This window comes from Leopardus geoffroyi, chromosome E2 (genome assembly GCF_018350155.1).
Source record: "Leopardus geoffroyi isolate Oge1 chromosome E2, O.geoffroyi_Oge1_pat1.0, whole genome shotgun sequence".
NCBI classification, from domain to species: Eukaryota; Metazoa; Chordata; class Mammalia; order Carnivora; family Felidae; genus Leopardus; species Leopardus geoffroyi.
The window spans coordinates 26,403,332-26,424,515 of record NC_059335.1 but is presented as its reverse complement, the minus strand read 5'-3'; the positions used below and the strand labels follow the sequence as shown (position 1 = coordinate 26,424,515).

The window sequence follows — 21,184 nt, the reverse complement described above, 5'->3', positions numbered from 1 at the left end:
TAATACAGTTCTCAATGGGGAAAAACTGAGAGCTTCTCTCCTGAGATCAGAAACATGACAGGGATGTCCACTCTCAGCACTGTTGTTTAGCATAGTGTTGGAAGTCCTACTATCAGCAATCAGACAACAGAATGAAATAAAAGGCGTCAGAATTGGCAAAGAAGTCAAACTTGCACTTTTCGCAGACAACATGATACTCTACATGGAAAATCCGAAAGACTCCACCAAAAGACTGCTAGAACTGATACATTAATTCATCAAAGTCACAGGGTACAAAATCAATGTACATAAATCAGTTGCAGTTTTATACACCAGTAATGAAGCAACAGAAAGAGAAATAAAGAAACTGCACCATTTGCAATTGCACCAAGAACCATAAAATACCTAGGAATAAACCTAATCATTTGTGTTTTTTTTTTAATTGCACATGTGAGTGAAATCATATGGTGTTTGTCTTTCTCAGTCTGACTTATTCAATTTAGTATAATACCCTCTAGGTCCATCCATGTTGTTGCAAATGGCATGATGTCATCCTTTTTAAAGACTGTGTAGGGGCGCCTGGGTGGCGCAGTCGGTTAAGCGTCCGACTTCAGCCAGGTCACGATCTCGCGGTCCGGGAGTTCGAGCCCCGCGTCAGGCTCTGGGCTGATGGCTCAGAGCCTGGAGCCTGTTTCCGATTCTGTGTCTCCCTCTCTCTCTGCCCCTCCCCCGTTCATGCTCTGTCTCTCTCTGTCCCAAAAATAAATAAACGTTGAAAAAAAAATTAAAAAAAAAAAAGACTGTAATATTTCGTCACACACACACACCCATCACACCCATCACATCTTCCTTTTCCATTCATCTATCAATGGATACATAGGTTGCTCTGATATTTTGGCTACTTTAAATAATGATGCAATAAAAATAGGTGTGCATATATCTTTCAAATTAGTGTCCTTGTTTTCTATGGGTAAATACCCAGTAGTGGAATCCCTGGATCACATGGTAATTCTATCTTTAATGTTTGGGAGGCCTCCACATTATTTTTCACAGTGACTGTACCAACTTATATTCCGAACAACAGTGTATGAAGGTTCCTTTTTCTTCACATCCTTTCCAACACTTGCTACTTCTTGCCTTTTTGATTTTAGCCATTCTGACAGGTTTAAGGTGATATCTCAGTGGTTTTGATTTGCCTGATGAATAATGATGTTGAGCATCTTTTCATGTGTCTTTTGGTCATCTGTATGTCTTTTCTGGAAAAATGTCTACTCAGGTCCTTTGCCTCTTTTTTTAAATCAGATTGGTCTTTTTGGTGTTGAGTTGTAGAAGTTCTTTTATATATTTTGGATATCAATGCCTTATTGGATATATCATTTGCAAGTACTTTCTCCCATTCAGAAGGCTGCATTTTTTTGTTTTGTTGATGGTTTCCTTTACTGTGCAAAAGCCTTTTATTTTGATGGAGTCCCAATAATTTATTTTTTCTTTTGTTTCCCTTGCCTTAGGAGACATACCTAGAAAAATATTGCTACAGCCAATGTCAGAGAAATTATGGCCTGTGTTCTTTTCTAGGATTTTTATGGTTTCAGGTCTCAGGTTTAGGTCTTTAATCCTTTTGGAGTTTATTTTTGTGTATGGTGTTATAAAGTCCAGTTTCATTCTTTTACATGTTGCTGTCCAGTTTATTCAGCACCATTTATTGAAGAGACAGTCTTTTACCTGTTGAATATTCTTGTCTCCTTTGTCATTGATTAATGACCATGTAAGCAAGTGTTTATTTCTGGGCTCTCTATTTTCTTCCTTTGATCTATCTATGTGTCTACTGTTATGCCAATACCATACTGTTTTGATTACTACAGCTTTGTATTATATCTTAAAATCTGGAATTGTGATACCTCCAGCTTTTTTTTTCTTTCTCAAGGTTGCTTTGGCTACTTGGGGTCTTTTGTGGTCCCATATAAATTTTATTATTATTTGTTCTAGTTCTGTGAAAAATGCTATTGGTATTTTGATAGGGATTGCATTGAATCTCTAGATTGGTTTGGATAGTGTGGACATTTAAAATTCTTCCAATCCATGAGCACAGTGTATATTTCCATTTATTTGTGTCATCTTCAATTTCTTTAATCAGAATTTTATAATTTTCAGAGTACAGAACTTTCATTTCCTTGGTTAAGTTTATTCTTAGGTAGTTATTATTTTTTCATACAATTGTAAATGGAATTATTTTCTTAATTTCTCTTTCTGCTACTTCATTATTAGCTTATAGAAATGCTACTGATTTCTGGCTATTAATTTTGTATCCTGTAACTTTATGGAATTCATTTGTTACTTGTAGTTTTTTGGTGGGGTCTTTAGGATTTTCTATGTATAGTTTCTTTTTTAAATATAAAATTTATTGTCAGACTGGTTTCCATACAACACCCAGTGCTCATCCCAACAGGTGCCCTCCTCAATATCCATCACCCACCCTCCCTTCCCTCCCAGCCCCCATCCACCCTCAGATGGTTCTCAGTTTTTAAGAGTCTCTTATAGTTTGTCTCCCTCCCTCTCTTTTTTGTTTCCTTCCCCTCCCCCATGGTCTCCTGTTAAGTTTCTCAGGTATAGTTTCATGTCATCTGCAAATAGTGACAGTTTAACTTCTTTGCCAATATGAATGCCTCTTATTTCTTTTCCTTGTTTGATTGCTATGGCTAGAACTTCCAGTACCATGTAAAATAAAAGTGGCAAAAGTAAATATCCTGGTCTTGTTCCTGATCTTAGAGCAAAAGCTCTCAGTTTTTCACCATTGAGTATGATATTTGGTGTGACTTTTTCATATATGGCCTTTATTATGTTGATATATATTTCCTCTAAACCCACTTTTTTTGGGAGTTTTTATCTGAAGGATGCTGGATTTTGTCAAATGCTTTTTCTGCATCTATTGAGATGATCATATGATTTTCAGCTTTCATTTTGTTGAGGTGGTGTATTATGTTGATTGATTTGCAAATAATGAACCATTCTTGTGTCCCCAGAATAAAACCCACTTGATTGTGGTGAATGATCATTTTAATGTATTGTTAAATGGGGTTTGCTAATATTTTGAGGATTTTTGCGTCTATGTTCATCAGGGATATTGGCCTTTCTTTTCTTTCTTTCTCTTTCTTTCTTTCTTTCTTTCTTTCTCCTTCCTTCCTTCCTTCCTTCCTTCCTTCCTTCCTTCCTTCCCCCCTCTCTCCCCCTCTTTCTTCCTCCATACCTCCCTCCTTCCTTCCCTCCCTCTCTTTTTTGTGTTCTTTGTATGGTCTTGGTATTAGGGTAATGCTAGCTTCATAGAATGTATTTGGAAGCTTTCCTTTATCTTCTATTTTTTGGAATAATTTGAGGAGAATAGGTATCAACTCTTCCTTAAATATTTGGTAGAATTCACCTGTGAATCCATGTGGCCCTGGACTTTAATTTTGGGTAGTTTTTAAAAAATATATTATTACTGATTTAATTTTGTTACTAGTAATTGGTCTGTCAAAAATTTCTATTTCTCCCTGATTCGGGTTTGGAAGATTGTGTAATTAATTCTAGGAATTTATCCATTTCTTCTAGGTTGCCCAATTTGTTGTCATATAATTTTTTATAGTATTCTCTTAGAATCTTTTGTATTTCTGTGGTGTCCATTGTTACTTCTCGTCTTTCATTTCTGATTTTAATTATTTGGGTCATTTCTTCTTCTTGATGAGTGTTTATCAATTTTCTTTATCTCTTCAAAGAATCAGCTTTTGGTTTCATTGATATTTTTTCCTGATTTGTTTTAGTCTTTACATCATTTATTTCTCCTCTGAGCTTTATTATTTTCTTCCTTCTACTCATCTTGGGCTTTGTTCTTCTTTTTCTAATTCCTTTAAGTATAAGTTTAGATCATTTGAGTTTTTTATTGTTTTTTAGGAAGGCCTGTATCACTATATACTTCTCTGTTAGAACTACTTTTGCTGTGTCCCAAGGATTTTGAACCATTGTGTTTTCATTTTCATTTGTCTCCATGGCTTTTTTGATTTCTTCCTTGATTGCTTCATTGACCCATTGATTGTTAAGTATCATGTTGTTTAGACTCCACGAGTTTGTGTTTTTCCAGAATTTTTTCTTCTGATTGGTAGTTTTATACCTGCTGTAATCAGAAAAGATGTGTGCTATGATTTCAGTCTTCTAAAATTTATTGAGGCTTGTTTTGTGGCCTAATATGTGATCTGTTCTGGAGAATGTTTCATGTGCACTCGAAAAGAATGTTTATTCTGTTGTTTTTGGATAGAATGTTCTTTATATATCTCTGAGGGTCATCTGGTTTAATGTGTCATTCAAAGACACTGTTTTCTTACTCATTTTCAGCCTGAATGGTCTATCCACTGATATACATGAGATGTTAAAGTCTTCTACTATTATTGTATTACCATCAATTTGTCTCTTTATATTCATTAATATTTGCTTTATGTATTTAGGTGCTCCAATGTTGGATACATAGATATTTACAATTGTTATATCCTCTAGTTAGATTGATCCCTTTATCATTATGTAATACTTTGCCATTATAATACTGACATAGTTTATCATTATGTAATACTTTGTCTCTTACTACAGTATTTGCTTTAAAGTCTATTTTGTCTAATGTAAATATTGCTACCTTGCCAAAGCCCCTGATCTTAACCACCATGTATACCACTCCTAAAGGTGGCACGTGGGCATGATGCTCAGGGCTATGCCCAGCTTCTGCTCCAGGGTATTGAGTGCTGCCAGGGGCCAGTGTGCCAGCTGAAGGGTAACTACTCATGATCTGCCTGCTCACTCTCTTGCTGGTAACCTTTATTGGGAAGGTGTGTCTTGCAAAGTCTGAGTTGTGAGACTTTCCCATTGTCATGCATTGAGAAAGAGGATCCCAATGATGGTGATGATGGTAATGATATCAATTAACCAATAAATCAATTAGTCAACTAATTAACCTTTGTGGAGGCAGCAGGCCTTTCAAGTGGTACAGAAACCTAGGGTCCAGTGGCTGGAACTGGCTGCTCCTTGGATAGGGCATGAGCTTGAACTCCAGGGAATTCAGAGCAGGAACCAGTTCCTGAAGAAGCTATGTGGTGTACTCTGGTTCCCTGGGAGAGATTCTATCTAGAGTGGGGGCAGTCTGAGTGGGAATGAGGTACAGAGAAAACCCAGGGAGGAGGGTGTGAAATTTTCTCATAGCTTGGAATCTGGACATCTCTGAGTTCCTGCCTACTAACTTATTGACTTTCCTGAATCCCTTGCTCTCAGTCCCCCAAGGGGAGGCACTGGGGTCATGCCCAGTAAGTCATGGGATCCCCAGCATGATGGGGGATCCTGTCCTTTGCAGGATGAGTGGCTGATCCGAGCATCGTGGCTACTGAGAGTTGGTTAGGGTCTTGCCCATTAAAGTCCCTACAGGCTGGCCCAGGGCTAGAAAGTGCACAATGCTGAAGGATATTCCAAAGGGCTGGGAGGTCTAAGGAACTGAGATCTTATTCCTGCTTGGCCTTTCTGCTCCTCAAGCAGCATTCTCTGTGCCCAGTATCCAAAAGTGTCTCAGGTGGAGAAAGGTTGCTTTCTCCAACCTTGTAGGAGTTACTGGTGGATAGAGGACCATCCTGGTGCAGATGTCAGAGTCATCATTAGTAATCACCCCAACATCCTGCTATTATACCCTCCACCAACACACATCTCTTCCATTCACGGTCTTGTATCCTTTGGGAAGCCTCCCACAGTGACCTTAACCCACACTTGTCACTCCCTTCTCTGACTCCCAAGAGCAGTGCTAGCAGTTGGTGCCCCCATTTTTTTTTTCAGAGGTTCCATGTGCATTGATGTCATCTTCCCCTCAAGGCAGGAAGCCTGTGAGGGAAGGGGCCATCCCTGACTCAACTCCACATAAGGAGTGTGGGGGATGCCTATGAGTCAAGGGGAAACTGTCCTTGGACATCAAAGATGAAGCAACTGGCCACCTCCCTGCCTTACCCCATTGACACCAGCAATGCCTTTCCAGGCAACCCAGGGAAGAAATTGTGTTTTTTGTTATCACACTGACATTTCTGTCCACAGGTATCAGCACACAGTTCGTGTCTGTGCTCTCCAGAAGGACCTGAGCAACCTTCCTTATGGAGACCTGACTGAGGTGAGCAGAGCTGGGAGCTCAGCTCCACTGCAGTGGCATGGCAGCATGGCTGCCCAGGTCGAAAGGGGGAGGCTAACAGGCCCCAGTTCCATCCACATTTAGATGCCCTGGAGGACAGAAAGGTCCCAAAAAATGTGGGACCAGCCAGGTTCTACCATCCTGAATTCTCCATCTTGTTTTATTCTTAGGGGATTATTACAATGGATGTGGTACCAACTCCACCTGTGTTGGGTTCAGCATTGTCACTCCTGGGGCCATTCCCAGTCTGCCTATTATCTTAGAAAATGTTTCTGTTGGAAGCTGCTTCCTTATCTCATGGGCTGGCTCTGTCCTCCAAAGACAGAGGTCCAGGGGTGCTGCATTGTGGCTGGAGTCTCAAGGGCCCCTTCTTGCCTCATTTTCTCTGCCCTCCAAACATTACTCCCAGCTGCTTGTCCCAAGAGCTGCCTGGGTCCTCGGTGGAGTCTGCCAACTCGGGTGACTTGGGCAGGGGGAAGTCACTGTGCCATCTTCCTGTCTCCCGATCCCAGTGTGTCCTCTGCTTAGTCTTCACACTTTGCCAACCACCTAAAGGATACCAGAGAGCTAAAGCATCTTGAAGAAAGACCAGTTTGGAACACATTGCCTTTCTCTGCTGGTGCTCTTAATGTGCCTGTGTCAAGGAAATGGTCACACAGCCATCCTGGCCTGGCATTCAGGACCTCTCTTGCTGCAGTCCTGGCCCACCTTCCCAGGGTTTGCTTCTACTCATCCCTACCTGCCCACCTAAGTGTGCACTTGCCTTCCAGCTTCCAGACCTCTGTTTTTGCTATTGTTACCACCCTTTGAGTTCTAACCCCAAATCCAGCCCCTGGAGGGGGAGACTTCCCTTTCTTGAATCTTGTGGACTGATGTAATTTGCCCCAGAATACTTGGGTTATGCTTCTCAGTTGGCATTTGTTAAATCCTGCTTTGCACCATTATTATGTGTGTAACTGACCAAGCCTCCACTTTCTGCTAATATGTGAGCTCACAGTAGATGGGAGACTTTTTTGGTCCAGCTTCATGTGTCTTTCCCCAGTGCTCAACCCAATGCTTGGCTGAACATAATGGGGGTTCACTTTGGGGTCAGTTGGACAGAATAACCTATAGTAGGCTATCTACCTTTTCATCTCTTCTACAAATACTCAATGAGTGCCTGCTCTGGGTCAGGTGTGGTGCCAGGCCTTACAGATATAGTGATGAATGAGGTAGACATGCCTTCTGTCTTCGTAGAGCTTAGAAGCCCTAGTGGGGGTTGGGAGTTGATCCACAAGCAAGCAAATAGAGACCCCCCTTGTCCATCTGCTCCCAACCTCTTCTCCCTCCTGTTCACCTGTCCACTCTCCCAGATCTTTCTGCTCAACAGTTCCCTTTGGTGTTAGTGGTCAAGACATAGCCCCTCCCTATGGTATATGCACCCGAATGGGGCTGTTGTAAGCTAGGTCCCCCCCACTCAACATTGGAACAAGTTTTTCCCCTAGTTGCCACTGTCCACCAGGCTTTCTGCAGAAGCAAATCTTCTACTTCCCAAGGCATACGATGCAGTCCAGGGTCCTTATAAGGGGTGGATGAGCTGGGACATAGTAATGATCAGAAGAGTCTTGAGAAGCTTCAAGAAGTTCTTGCTCCCTGAGGACTGCAGGGTGGGGTTGGAGCCTAGAGATGGGCAGTAGTATTGCTCCTGTCTACAGATTGGGGACCGGGGCCTCAACCTCTCTGGGGGACAGAGGCAGAGGATCAGTCTGGCCCGTGCTGTCTACTCGAACCACGAAATCTACTTGCTGGATGACCCCCTGTCAGCAGTGGATGCCCACGTGGGGAAGTATGTCTTTGAGGAGTGCATCAAGAAGACACTCAGCGGGAAGACCATCGTTCTGGTGACCCACCAGCTGCAGGTGACTGGGACTGGCAGGATCCATGAGGCCATAGGATGGGTGTAGCACCTAATGCTCACAGAGTCTTCTCTTCTGCCTAAACCTGCCTCTCCCATCCGAGGTTGTCTTCACCTGGACAGGGTCAGGGAGGGAGCAAGGTGTGTAGGTTACACTCATGATTCTCCCAAGCCATCCCATCTTTCATATAGCCCTGCCTGATCCTCTCTGTGCATGGCTCCTATTGGTCCTAACTTTGGATTCAGTGGGGCTGAGACCTTTCTTTACTAGAAGGTAGATTCTCCAGCAGCAGTGGACCCCTATATATGGGGTGGACATAGGGCACCTCTTCCAGCTCTGGACTACTGATGGTAGGGAGATGGAAAGCCAGATGGAAACAATTCAGACTCATCCTTCCTCCAGCAAGGGCTGGGTGGGCCGGAGGCCAGGAGGTCCTGGGAGTGGGATAGGGGGCCCAGATGTCCCTGGTATCACTAACCAGGGGGAAAGGTTGGAGACCAGGACTTTCGGGCTAAGGCAAGACTCTTCTCCTTGCTCAGAGCCACTCTCTCAGGCTTAGGAACATGAATCTTGCTGAGGGGTTACTGAGCTTGCCTTGAATGGCTTGGCAGGTTGGGGAAAGTTCGCACAATGTCAACCTCATCGAGGGTTATGAATGCCTTGATGAATCAAAGGAATCCAAAACTCCCCTCCACTCTGAGACAAACCAGATTTCCCCCTGCCTCTTCCTCTCCACAGTGAGACCCTAGAGGTGTGTGGTATGTTCGTGTATATCTGTGTGTATATACATGTGTACATCTCCTGCTGGAGGAGAGATCCCACAGGAGTGACCTGCATTGAGAGGACTGTTGGAGCAGAAATCCTGCCCTTTCCTCTCCTACCACCTATGGGGAAAATGTTCAACAGGGGCCTGGTCTGGGGGTAAGAAGCAGACCTCATGGCCTTTGCATGGGTAAGTCAACCTAGGGAAGGGGGAGACAAATGAGGTTTCCATGGCTACAGGATGTTCTGGCCAAATTTTCTAAGATCTTCTATCAGTGTCTAGAAGGGCCAGCTTGAGAAGAGGGAAATTTAAAAAGACCTAGGAAAACTGTTTCTTCCCATTGCTGTAGCTCTGCTTCCAGCCTCTTTGCTGAGGATTGGAGTTCTCAGAATAAACTCCAAGCATCTGAATTTTGGGTTCCCTCTGAGTGGGCTCGATCACCTCTGGGAAGCATCCAGTGGAGCTGGTACAGACAAGTTCCTCAGCTGGCCAGTCATCAGAGTGGAGGAGAAGGTTGGATTTCTTCTGGACCCCCATGAGGCCAGTGGAAATGGGGTCTCGCCCAGCCAGGGTGCTAAATGTTGTAACCACAGCTCTGCACCGTGAAGGTCCAATTCTTGGAGACCACCTGTAGTGGGGAGGGCTGTCTTCCTGAGGGGTTCTGAGTATCTGGAGGGGGACTTGTGGCCCCTGACAAATGTGGGCCATAGCTGTCCTTGTAGGAGTTCTGACTGGGGAGTCATCACAACAGACTGTTGGAGTCTTTGAACCTTGATGACTAATAGCATGACCCCAGGCAAGAAATATCTTTTCCCCAGGCCTAAGTCTCCTCAAAGAGTCTACCTTTCTCCAAGGTCATTGTCCCTCACTTTTTGAGTGTTGAAAAATGCAAGCATCCACAAGATGGCACTGGAGTCTCAGTCCAGCTGTCCATTGTTAGGGAAGAGGGGGCTCAGAGCCCCTGAACCAGAGCCCCTGGGCTTTCTAGAACATTTCTCTGCTGCTTTTACTCTTGGGCCCATAGCCAATCCGGATGCTTCCCAGGGCTTGGGCTGGGCAATTGTTCTTCTACTTGAGGAAACAAATGAAATAAGAGCTGCGGTTGCCGCTGAAATCTAACCCAGGGTCAGATTTTGTGAGTTTGCAGAACAAAGCTGCTCAAATCATGCCGGATCTCACTGGTGTGAACTGGGGAGGGAGGGTGCTCACTAGCCAGAGGACCTTCACCAGGAGCTCCCTTGGCTGCAATGTGGGCCCTCACAGGTAGAAAAGGCTTTGGGGCTGTTGCAGGCCCCATACCAATGTCTCAATTTCCATATCTGGAGAATGGACTGGTAACAAAGCTGCCACTTCCTTTACTGGCTTGTGGGAGATTGAGAGATAAAAGACAAAACAAGATCAGGCTTTGAAAGGTAAGAAGATGCTGTATAAAGGCTAGATGTTATTTTCAGGAAAAAGAATCTCTCAGAGACAGTCTCAACTGGACATTAAAAGCCAGTCTCTTCCTGCTTTGGCTGTCTGGGAAAGTGGACAAGAAGCTGAGTCATTAGTCCAAGGGAGGCAGAAAGGCTGGAGCTGTGCAAGCTGTCAGAATGGCTGTCATTTGGCCTTTTGGGCACCTTCCCCATTTCCCCAACACCCAATGGGGAGAGCAATGACCAAATGTAGCTGCTTCTCTCAAGCTTCTAATCAAGTACATGAAAAGCTGATTTGACCATGGGTAGACCCTGGGTACAGGGAAAGACTTATGGCCTATATTGCAAAGGCTTCTTTGGGCAAAACTGTCTTAAATCTCATAGCATCTTGCCCCTGTATGAGGGACTTTCTGATCTTAGATGGGTTGACCTGACCCTCACTCCAAATGCGAGGAAACCCCTTTTAGCAGAACTCTTTGATTTCAAGAGTGATATGCAAATGAAGGGAACTCAAACCAGGAAAATAGAAGTGCTTTGGGCAAAAAATGTGGGATGCCATATTAAATGTAGTTATATTTTTATTGTACAGATAAATCTGGTGTAAATTCCTGAGGCCAGGGGGTATGGCTTGGTGGCTGGGAACTGCTCCATGTTCTGCTTCTCGTGGGCTAGATGAGGATGATGAGGTGGGCTTGTAACTTTATAACAGCAGAGTAAGGCTGTTGCTGGGGTCACATTTCCCCTTTCCACCAAACTTCGTCTTGCAGTAACTTGTCAATTTTATATTCCAAATTCCCCTGCTCCCCGATCTGATTTCTTAGCAAGGCAGCTCATTTAGGGAACAGTAGGAAAGGAAGAGTCAATGTGCATCATAGTGACAACCAGAGGCTCCCTTTGTACTCGTGACACCAGTGTTCACTAGATCAGTGCTTCTCAATTGGGGGCCATTTTGCCATTTAGAGGGCATTTGTCAATATCTGGAAACATTTTTGCTTGTCACAACTGGGATGGGGGGTGCTATTGGCATCTAGTGGGTTAGAGAGCAGGGAGGCTGCTAAATATCTTACTATGCACAGGACAGTCCCCCCGTTCTGCCCCAACAACAAAGAATCATCTGGCCCTCAGTGCCAATAGTGCCAAGGTTGATAACCTCTGCACTAGAGGAACTTGGAACACCACTGGATGGGAGTTTGGCACCACACTCTTCTCTTACCAGGCAGAAGTTCACTATAGGTCACTTTAATATCTCTGCAGTTCTTGGAGTCTTGTGATGAAGTCATTTTGTTAGAAGATGGAGAGATTTGTGAAAAGGGAACCCACAAGGAGTTAATGGAGGAGAGAGGGTGCTATGCAAAGCTGATTCACAACCTCCGAGGGTTGCAATTCAAGGTAACTCTTTGTACTGGGGTGCAAGAGATGGGGTCCCTCCCTTGCAGTCTCCAGCCTGGGAGAAGTTGTCATTTAGCTTTCAGAAGGTATGTCATTTTGTCTCCAGGATCCTGAGCACATTTACAATACAGCAATTGTGGAAGCCCTTAAGGAGAGCCCCACTGAGAGAGATGGAGATGCTGGTACAATCTGAGTTCGAAACGCTCTTCTCTTATTGCCCGTGGCTCATGAGCAGACACAGATCTCTCTTTATTTCTCACCCTAGTTTTGGATCCAGGAGATGGGAAAGATGAAGAAAAAGAACCTGAAACGGACTCAGAATTTGTAGACATAAAAGGTATTTGCTATTCGTTCCCTCAGTTACATAGTCGTAAATATTGGGTGAGCATCCACCATTCTTGATAGAGAAATGTAGGCACAGTGTATGTCCTTTTGGGCAGCTAGGATTATACAGTTTACCATCATGTGAGCCTAGGGGTTCAACTGCCTGAGTCCAAACTCTGACTCAACCAATTACTAGTTTTATGAGTTTGTGCAAGACACTTGGCCACTCTGAACCTTAGTTTCTTAATCCATAGAATGGGAAAATAATACTACCAACTCCTGGTTCTTACAAAGATTACATGAGAAACTGTAGATAAAATGATTAGCCCAGTGCCTGACATACAGTAACCCTCAAGAGTAGTTATTACTGTTATTAGTTAGAAAGGTCAAAGCACAGCACATAGATTGATTAAAGGCAAAACACACATAGGAGCTGTTTCACACTCTTTATGGGAAGCGTTGAGAAAGGATTTTGCAGCCGTGAAAAGATTAGGACTAAGTATTCTTCTCTGTGCTGGGCACCACGTTAGTCTGCGTGGACAAAAATATGCCCCTTGTCTCAAGACCTTATGGCCTGGTGGGGGTCACAGGAAAGGGGATAATCAGGGGAACTGGACTCAGGGTAATGGGGATTTGGGGTGGACATAACAAGTCAGGGAGGGCCTTACAGAGGGGAAAACCTTGGGACTGGTCCCCAGAGTTTTCCGGGGTCACTGTCATAAGAAGGTGGGGGCTGGGGGGACTTGGAGTTGAGGGCAGGAGAGAATTCTGGGAAGGAAGAGAGGAGAGATGTGGGAGATAAGCATGGTGAGGGTATCGTCAGGCTGCCTCTTCTCATCCCCACCCTGCATCCATTCAACACTTGTTGAGCATCTACCAGGTGCGCTGCCCAGGGCTGGGCACCAAGCAGACAGGGGTCTAGATCTACCACTTCTTTCCTCAAAGTGCCCATAATGAGGTGGCTTTCCAAGTTAGAGCTCTGTTCCTCAATAATGTGTAGCTGGAAAAAAACCCCTCAGTGTATTTAATCAAGTTTAAGATACCATCCATTTTAAGATCACCATCGTTTTATGTACCACTTAGAAAGAAAAATCTTTGCCAATTAGACGATATGGCATACTACAGAATGGAAGGCACATCCTGATTTCAGAGATGTTAAAATGTGAAAAAAAATGTGAGTCTTTGAATTGAAATTTGGCACCATTAATGGTGCTTGTGACAAATGCATGCATGTTTGGAAAGACAGCATATTTTTATCGCTCTGGAGGCTGCCAAGGCTGAAGTGAGGTACTTGCCATCTCTTTCGTGCCTTCTCAAGAAAGCTGCAGGCTGCCCAGGATGTGAGCTCCTGTGACCAGAGTAAATCCTGCTCCTCTTTTCTTTCTCATTCCCCTTCTCTGGAGGGGAAATCGAACATGTGAAATGCTCTGAAAGTTATAGGAAGGGAGCCAGTTAAAGGTGGCAGTGCCCAGCATGCCTGGCATCAGGGCATTTTTTTAAAGCACAGCAAGATGAACAGAGAATCAGCAACATTCCAAGCTGGCCTGGCAGGTTGCAAGGGGATTTGACCAGTTCCTTTTGTGCTCCAGGATGCTGTTCGTTATGCTCTGCCAACCCACCTGGGCATCTCATTTTACAGGCCCAGGGAGAAACACAACGAAAGTCAGGCTGAACATTTCAAAGGAGCGCAAAGGTTCCCAGGCAGAGGGTACAATAGTAGCTTTATTCATGGAGGCACCTTTGAGGTGTGACAGCTATCCCTCTCAGAGCAAGATGCAGAGGGTCTGTGTGCAGGGGCAGCCTCGGGTCTAGCTCTATTTATCTCTGTTTATAAAAGCTACGTATGGTGTAGGATTTTGCTTTGGAGCTGGCATTTTCATGCTTCTCTATGAAGAAGAAGAATGGGATGAGTACTTGGTTCTGACTGCTGGATGTTTAGCCAAACATCCCTATACCTCTGGATGTGGTTTCCATGAGAATTTGATGGTCATTTTCCTTTCCCTTTGGAAAGTGGAGAGGACTTGGGGCAGCCACATGGATGGAATCAGGAGCCCATGCAGTGGCTGACCAAGGAGATGCCCTGGGTTTCTTCTTTGAAGCGTGAGCTTTGAGAAGACAAGAGCCACCTGCTTCCTGGTCACCCTGCAGTAACTGCTGTGGGTGCCTTTAGCACTTCAGCGCATGTAGCCTGACTCCCAGCTGTATTCCTTTGCCCAGGGGCTCTCTCTGGAAACTGCCAGCCTCAGGTCAAGCTACAAGTGCTGGCAAATTAACCCCCCTGCAGGGAGGAGCCCTCATCCAGTGGCCAATGGGAGTTGTAGAAATATCCCAGATCCCTCTGGTCAGGTGAAAAGCCTGCTCCACAGTGGCTCCGACATTCGACATTTCTCTACATGAGATTAAGCTCCAGTTGTCCACAGGGATCTCTGGCTTGGTGATCCCTCGGTGAGATGCCTTTTTGTTGCTGCCTTTCCTTCCCTTTCCTACTCCCTCAAGCTCCTGAATAAGCTGCATGCACTCATACCCTCTTCTTAGAAACAGCTTCTGGAGAACTAGACCACAGCAATCCATATCCCAAGGCTGAGCACATAGTAGGTGCTTAATAAACATTTCTTGAAAGATTGAAAGCCACTTGTCTTACAGGGCTGTGATGAGAAAATAACACAAGAAAAAGTGTGTTGGGAATTTCAAAGCATAGGATAAATGGAAGGAGGGGGTGGAACTGCCCCCCCTTCTGATGGTGGTGTGGGGTATGCAGGAGAGGTGTGCCTGCCCCTCTGGGCTCCTGCCCTACCAGCAGGTGACACAGGACTTGTGTCTGTCTCTGTAGTTCCTCTGCACCAGCTCGTCCAGACTGAATCCCCTCAGGAAGGAACCGTGACCTGGAAAACGTATCACACGTACATTAAGTCTTCTGGAGGTTTGATATAAAACAACGGGTTTCTTGATTTAATTTGCATTAAAAAAATCCGTCCTCAAACTGTTGGGTTCACATTTTATAATTTCCTTGACAATTACTCCTTTTATGCTGGACCCATTTGTCAATGCTTTTATTCCCCACTTCTCCCCCTCTCCTCCTCCCCGGGCCTAAAAATCTGAAGTCTGATAATACAGCCTTTTAAATGGAATCACCCTTTATCTCCATTAAAGCTGCCAGATGCTATTTATTGAAACTGAATGAGCAGCAGCATGAACCAGCCATGGTTCTTCCGCACCTCGCTGCCTCATGACTGAGTACAGCAGCCATCCGCTCATAGCCTGCCTTCGGTGCAAGATTCCCATCTCAGTGTGCAAATATCTTAAACTTTTATTTCTTGTCTCTCCCCAGCAAGACGGTTTGTTTGTTTGTTTGTTTGTTTGTTTGAAGAATACCAAGTTGCTTCTATTAAGGTGCATTTGGTGGTTTTTGTCAATATATTGGCAATTTGGACCCATTTTCCAACCAGGGAGAACACATGTCCCCATTGGGGTTCAGGGTCTCAACACCCAGACTTGTGGTAGCAGCCTGGAAAGTGGTTGCCAGGGGTGGGGGCCCTGTTCCTGCAGGCTTTGAATTTCCCATCAGGGTTGGACCCACAGCAGACTTCTCCTCTGTAACTCTCTGGACCTCTCCCCTCCTCTTGTAGGGTACCTTCTCTCTCTCTTGGTGGTGTCCCTCTTCCTCCTGATGATCGGTAGCTCTGTCTTCAGCAATTGGTGGCTGGGTCTCTGGCTAGACAAGGTCTCACAGGTGAGTTTCCCTTTGTCCTTGGGGAATGTTGAGTCATTTGATGGATAGTAGGAACACACACAATGAGCCTGCCACTGCCCCTTTCCATGAAGCTGAGATCAGCTGCCTACACAATTCAAGTCCTGAAATCCCCTTTGATTTTTCAAGACAAGCAGGGCATCTGGATTTCTCTGTGCCACCTTCAGATTTTAAAGGATTAGCTAAGAAGATTGTGGTTGTGCTAGGCAAACTCAGCATGTCTGTGGAGTCATGTCTGTGGAGTCATGCCTGTGTAGGACAGAGTCAGTCTTGCAGTCTCCACTGTGAGGCACCTCTCAGGAGGCCCTGGAGGGGCCCAGGGAAACCTAACATGGACTTTAACCTTCCTGCCTCTGAACATATACTGGCATCTTATTGTTGACACTGTGGGGTGTCTGAGTGTTCCTTCTCTTTCTGCTCTCCAAAGTCCCTCTACAGGAACGGGATATGCAAAAGCCAGATTTAGTCCCTGGTTGTGCTGCAGAAGCATCGTGTATCTTTCTGAGACACTGGGTATCTGCCACCCAAGGCTCTTCTCTAGACCGCAGCCCCACCTGGGAAGGACTGATAAGTCTGCTCTTACTGGAGCTTGCTAAAAACTCTCCTGGCTTTTGGCTGATGGCTTCTGAGCTTTCCTGGAGCCCCTGGGAATGCTGTGGGTGCATCCTCCAAGTTTACATTTTGGTATAGTGCTGTTGCTATGACAACAAAAGTGAGAAGGCATTGGGGAGACGTAGGCAGGGGAGAAGTCACTACAGCTCTCCCAGAGGTTGGCACAGCTTCCTGGGGTCATTCCCAAGGGGAGAAGCCAGTGGGTGCCCTGCACTGTGCAGGAAGAGAGCCATCTCTGGAATATTCCCCCAGATCCTCACTGGCTCATGAAGAGCTCAAGGTTTCTGGTCTGGATGGAATCTCCTCCTAGGTGTGGTGCTTCCCCAGTGAGCCAGTGCCATTGGCTAATTGAGCATGCAGCAGTGATGGCAGACCCAGGTGTTTGCCTGGCTCCCCCAGACACTGTGGGCACAACCTGATGCATAGTGAAGACTCCTCAGTTCAAGCTGGGCCTTTCATCAATTAGCTCCCTAGGGATGCTTTTGCTTTTATGGGTGTTCATCCATCAGCTGTCACCTCTGGTTTACATTTCCACTATTGCTGTAATCAGCAAAATGGCATTTAGAAGAAAGATGCTTGTTTGCTCCCCAAAGGCAGTCTTGACTTTCAGCACATGGCTCAGAGAAAAATGGAACCGCCAATTTCTCGGGAGGAGGAGATGGCTTCTCCCCAGAAATGTTAGCAAAAATGTGTGTTCTACGCCCTCCACCCCCAGCAGGATGGAGCTGCATGTGGTCTTCTTGAATTTTCCTAGAGTCCTGTGGTTCAGCAGTCTCCCTCCTCCCCACCAGAGACTTCAGGGCAGTGGAACAATGCCTTCCAAGGTGCCCCTTAAGGAAAGGAAAGGGAGGGGGTTGTGGAGCTGGTCCATCCTACAGAGAGACCCCCCACATCTCCCTAAAGGCCTGGTGGTTTCTGCCAGGCAGGTTCCTGATACCCTGTCCTGTATGGGCTGCCTGAGGGCTGTTCAGGTAGCCTCTTGGCATCCAGAGTTCCTATGCTTCTGTAATCTTCCTGGCCCAATATCACCTCTTGTCTCCTGAGGTGTAGTTAGCTTCTGGGACAGAAACTATCTGTCTGCTGTGCCTGCCTGGTTTGTCTGTTTTGCTTTTCCCACTGACTGTGCTGAAACTTATAAATCAGGTACCCCTCGGGGGCTGACCACCCAACAGGAGGACCCATGCAAAGTTACGAGGCCCTCAGAGGGAAGTGACCTGATTTCTTAGCAATTATGCACCCCTTTTTAATTTCTTCTCTCTGGAAGGATCCTCTGGGAAATTCCCATTTTCCTGACAGTTTACCAATTCTTGGTGCTTCTTCTGTTTTTCTCCAAAGATGACCTGTGGACCCCAGGGCAACAAGAGTGCATGTGAGATTGGCGCAGTCCTGGCAGACACCGGGCAGCATGTGTACCAGTGGGTATACGCAGGGAGTATGGTGTCTGTACTGATGTTTAGTATCATCAAAGGCTTCACCTTCACCAAGACCACACTGATGGCATCCTGCTCATTACACGACCAAGTGTTTGACAAGGTACTGCTCTCAGGGCCTGCAAACGAATCCAGTTTTTCAGTCAATAGCTTTTATTGAGCACCTATGGTACATCAGGTACTGAGCTGGGCTCTGGGGACAGACATGGTGCTCAAGATGTTTACAGTGATGTCTGGGAAGCTTCCTAATATGTACTATCAACTGTGAAGGCAACTCCAGGGACTGAGGGGATGTGTCATGAGCCCTCAGACTAAACTAGGGGTGGAGGCAAATGTGGTCAGGAAGGTTTTCCTGAGAGCACTGCATTGGAACAGACATGTACAGGCCAACAGGACATCTCCAGCTCCAAATAGCCCTGAGTACACTGAGGGCCTTAAGAAGTCCTTCTGGCTGCCTTCTCATTCCACTGCAGCAGTAGGCATCAGCCACTATTGCCAGGGCCCTGGCCAGAGCCCAGAGGTGTGGCTCATAATTTGAGGGCAGACAGACACAGGGGCACTTGACTTTTTATTGCTCCAGAGCACAAAATCCCACCCTCCTCCAGAGGTACCCCAGGCTGCATCCCAGGCTTGGAGGGAGGCCCAATCTTCAGGGGCTGAATCTTTCCCACAATCCCTCTCATTCATGGGGGCCACAAGAATGGGGAGCATCCTCACCTTCCCAGGATGGCCTGGTACACTGGGTTGGGCCCTGGAAAAATGCTCAGACTGCTCAAAATATCCTAGCCCCAGCAGAGTGGCCAGGCTTTACTAAACTCACACCTCAACGTGGACTCTCTGACTTTATCCACAGATCTTAAAGAGCCCAATGAGCTTCTTTGACATGACTCCCACTGGCAGGCTAATGAACCGTTTTTCCAAGGATATGGATGAGCTGGATGTGAGGCTTCCATTTCTCGCGGAGAACTTTCTGCAGCAATTTTTTATGGTGCTGTTTATTCTTGTGATATTGGCTGCTGTGTTTCCTGCTGTCCTTTTAGTCCTGGCTGGCCTTGCTGTTGGCTTCTTCATTCTTTTATGGTAGGTCAATGCACTATTTAAAAAGGAGCACATGAAATCTTGACATATTTGGTTAACTCTGCACAATGACTGGGTAGTGTCAGGTGATGCTGAGTCCCTGCTATCTTCTCTGAATGGGGGGGATCATATTGATTTTTAGTGGTGATGAAATGCCAGGTGCTATGCTCAGTGGTCTTGCATACATCTGGCATTTTAGTCTCAGAGCAACTCTGAGAGGTGGGCATGAATGGGGAGGTTAAGTCTGTGGTCCTAGGCGAGGAAACTAGTAACCATGCTTGTTGTCTGTCTGCTGTTATGCTCTTGACCATGGGGCTCTCTCTGGCATCCTGCTGCTGGAGAAGAGAGGTAAGACCAGTCCTTAGTCACTCTGAGCTTTGGGAACTAGCCCCCACCCTAATCACTGATATGGATAGAGAAAGGCCTCAGGCAGCTAGGCACTGGGGAGTCCTACTGAGGCTGTGCCTCATTTCCACTTCCTCACCCACATTGGAGGGAAGCAGGAGGGTGGATTGACCCCACCCTCAAGGAACCCAGCTCCTCCCTGTTCCTGGAGAGAGTTAGAGTTCTCAGCAGGCAGCGTGGTGGGTATTGTGTAAGGCCAAAGGCTTGGAAATCAGAGAAATTTGCACCAGAGCCCCAGCCCTCCTGCAAAACTAGCTGGAAGACCCTGGGGAAGCCAGAGAAATACTGCAAGCCTGTGTCTCCATCCCTAAAGGTAACCATTAAAATATACATCTCACCTATGCCAGGGGAGTCTTGTGAGGATCAAATGAGACTGCAGAGCTATAAGTGGCTTACAAATTAGAAAGGGAATACAGTTGACCCTTGAACAACATGGGTTTGAACCACACAGGTCCACTTATATGTGGATTCTTTTTATATATATATAAATACAGTACCATACTATAAATGTATTTTCTCTTCCTAATGATTTTTTAAATAGCACTTTCTCGGGGCACCTGGGTGGCTCAGTCGGTTAAGCGTCCGACTTCAGCTCAGGTCACGATCTCGTGGTCCGTGAGTTCGAGCACCGCGTCGGGCTCTGGGCTGATGGCTCAGAGCCTGGAGCCTGCTTCTCATTCTGTGTCTCCCTCTCTCTCTGCCCCTCCCCCGTTCATGCTCTGTCTCTCTCTGTCTCAAAAATAAATAAACGTTAAAAAAAATAAATAGCCCTTTCTCTTCTTTATCTTACTTTATAGTAAGAATATAGTATATAATACATATAACATATGTGTTAATCAATTGTTTATGTTATCGGTAAGGCATCTAGTCAACAGTAGACTATTAGTAGTTAAGTTTTGGGGGAGTCAAAATTGTTATAAGCAGATTTTCAATTGCATGGGGTGGGGTGGGGGTTGATGCCCCATCTCTTGCATTGTTCAAGAGTCAACTACACAGTGTTATAGAAATGTTTTCATAAAATGCAGCAATATGTTTATTCCACTCCTAGATACACAAAGTCTTGGGTTGGATGCTGAGGGTCTTAAAGAGGGTCCCCTAGTTGTAAGGGATTCAGCTCCCAAATCCTAGACCTGCCTCTACCCATAAGCAAGGTTGTTTTCATCCAGGGACACCATGCTCAGAGCTGAGTTTTTAGAAATATCATTTTGGCCAGTGTGGAGGATGGATGGAGCTATGGAAAGATCAGGACAGGGCTATGGGATGAGAGACTCTTGAAATGTAGGGTCTGAATGATTGTTAAGACAAGTGGCAGCAGTGGGGACAGAAAAGATTTATGAATCATTTCTGAGATGGTCTTTGGGGTTGGGGAATGGGAAATGCCAAGGATGGGCCCAAGATGGGGAGTGAAGAGCGATGTGAAGGTGATCTGGGAAGGGAAGTGATTTGGGTAATCAAGATTGTGGGCTCACTGTTGGATATTTCAAGTTTGTGGGTCAAGTCCATAGATGGTGCCAACAGATAGTGGGAAAGGAGGGTATAGGGGTGCATCGGGGCTGGAGAGGTGGATTCTGCATCCTTGGCTTCTGTGCAGGAGCTGGTGTGACCTTGGGAACTGGAGCCCTGGGCTCTCTCTTTGGTCTCCCACTGTCCCCTTGGTGACTCCAAGAAAGGTCACATGGCCTCACTGTCCAGCCTCAAGGATTTATTGTGATGACCAAGTAAAATACTTTCCGCAAGTCCTTTGCAAAGATAAAGCATATCTTGGACACCACTTCTTAAAATGGACTCCTTGACCTGGCGTTCATTTTTGTAATCCCTGTGTTTGTCTGATCGTTGTTCCTGTCTGTTCTCCTGTTTTATACTGTTGATTTACTTAGCAAAAGGTTTTTCTCTGTTTTGCACCCCTACTTCTTGCTACAAAGATAGGCCAGACCAGGGCTGGTTGTGACTGAATCACCCAAATATTTCCAAC

At 45.6% G+C, this 21,184-nt stretch overlaps 1 protein-coding gene across 5 annotated transcripts in view; it reads left to right on the top strand.

Annotated features, from left to right (window-relative positions):
• Positions 1 to 21,184, top strand: part of ABCC12 (ATP binding cassette subfamily C member 12) — an 89,602-nt gene that overhangs the window by 50,467 nt on the left and 17,951 nt on the right. For all 5 annotated transcript variants that reach the window (XM_045442653.1, XM_045442654.1, XM_045442652.1 and 2 more), the window contains 9 exons: positions 6,064 to 6,136; positions 7,849 to 8,052; positions 11,482 to 11,616; positions 11,723 to 11,798; positions 11,882 to 11,953; positions 14,771 to 14,860; positions 15,567 to 15,670; positions 17,636 to 17,833; positions 18,584 to 18,810. In XM_045442653.1, the coding sequence (XP_045298609.1) occupies positions 6,064 to 6,136; positions 7,849 to 8,052; positions 11,482 to 11,616; positions 11,723 to 11,798; positions 11,882 to 11,953; positions 14,771 to 14,860; positions 15,567 to 15,670; positions 17,636 to 17,833; positions 18,584 to 18,810 (1,179 nt within the window). The remainder of the gene's footprint in view (positions 1 to 6,063; positions 6,137 to 7,848; positions 8,053 to 11,481; positions 11,617 to 11,722; positions 11,799 to 11,881; positions 11,954 to 14,770; positions 14,861 to 15,566; positions 15,671 to 17,635; positions 17,834 to 18,583; positions 18,811 to 21,184) is intronic.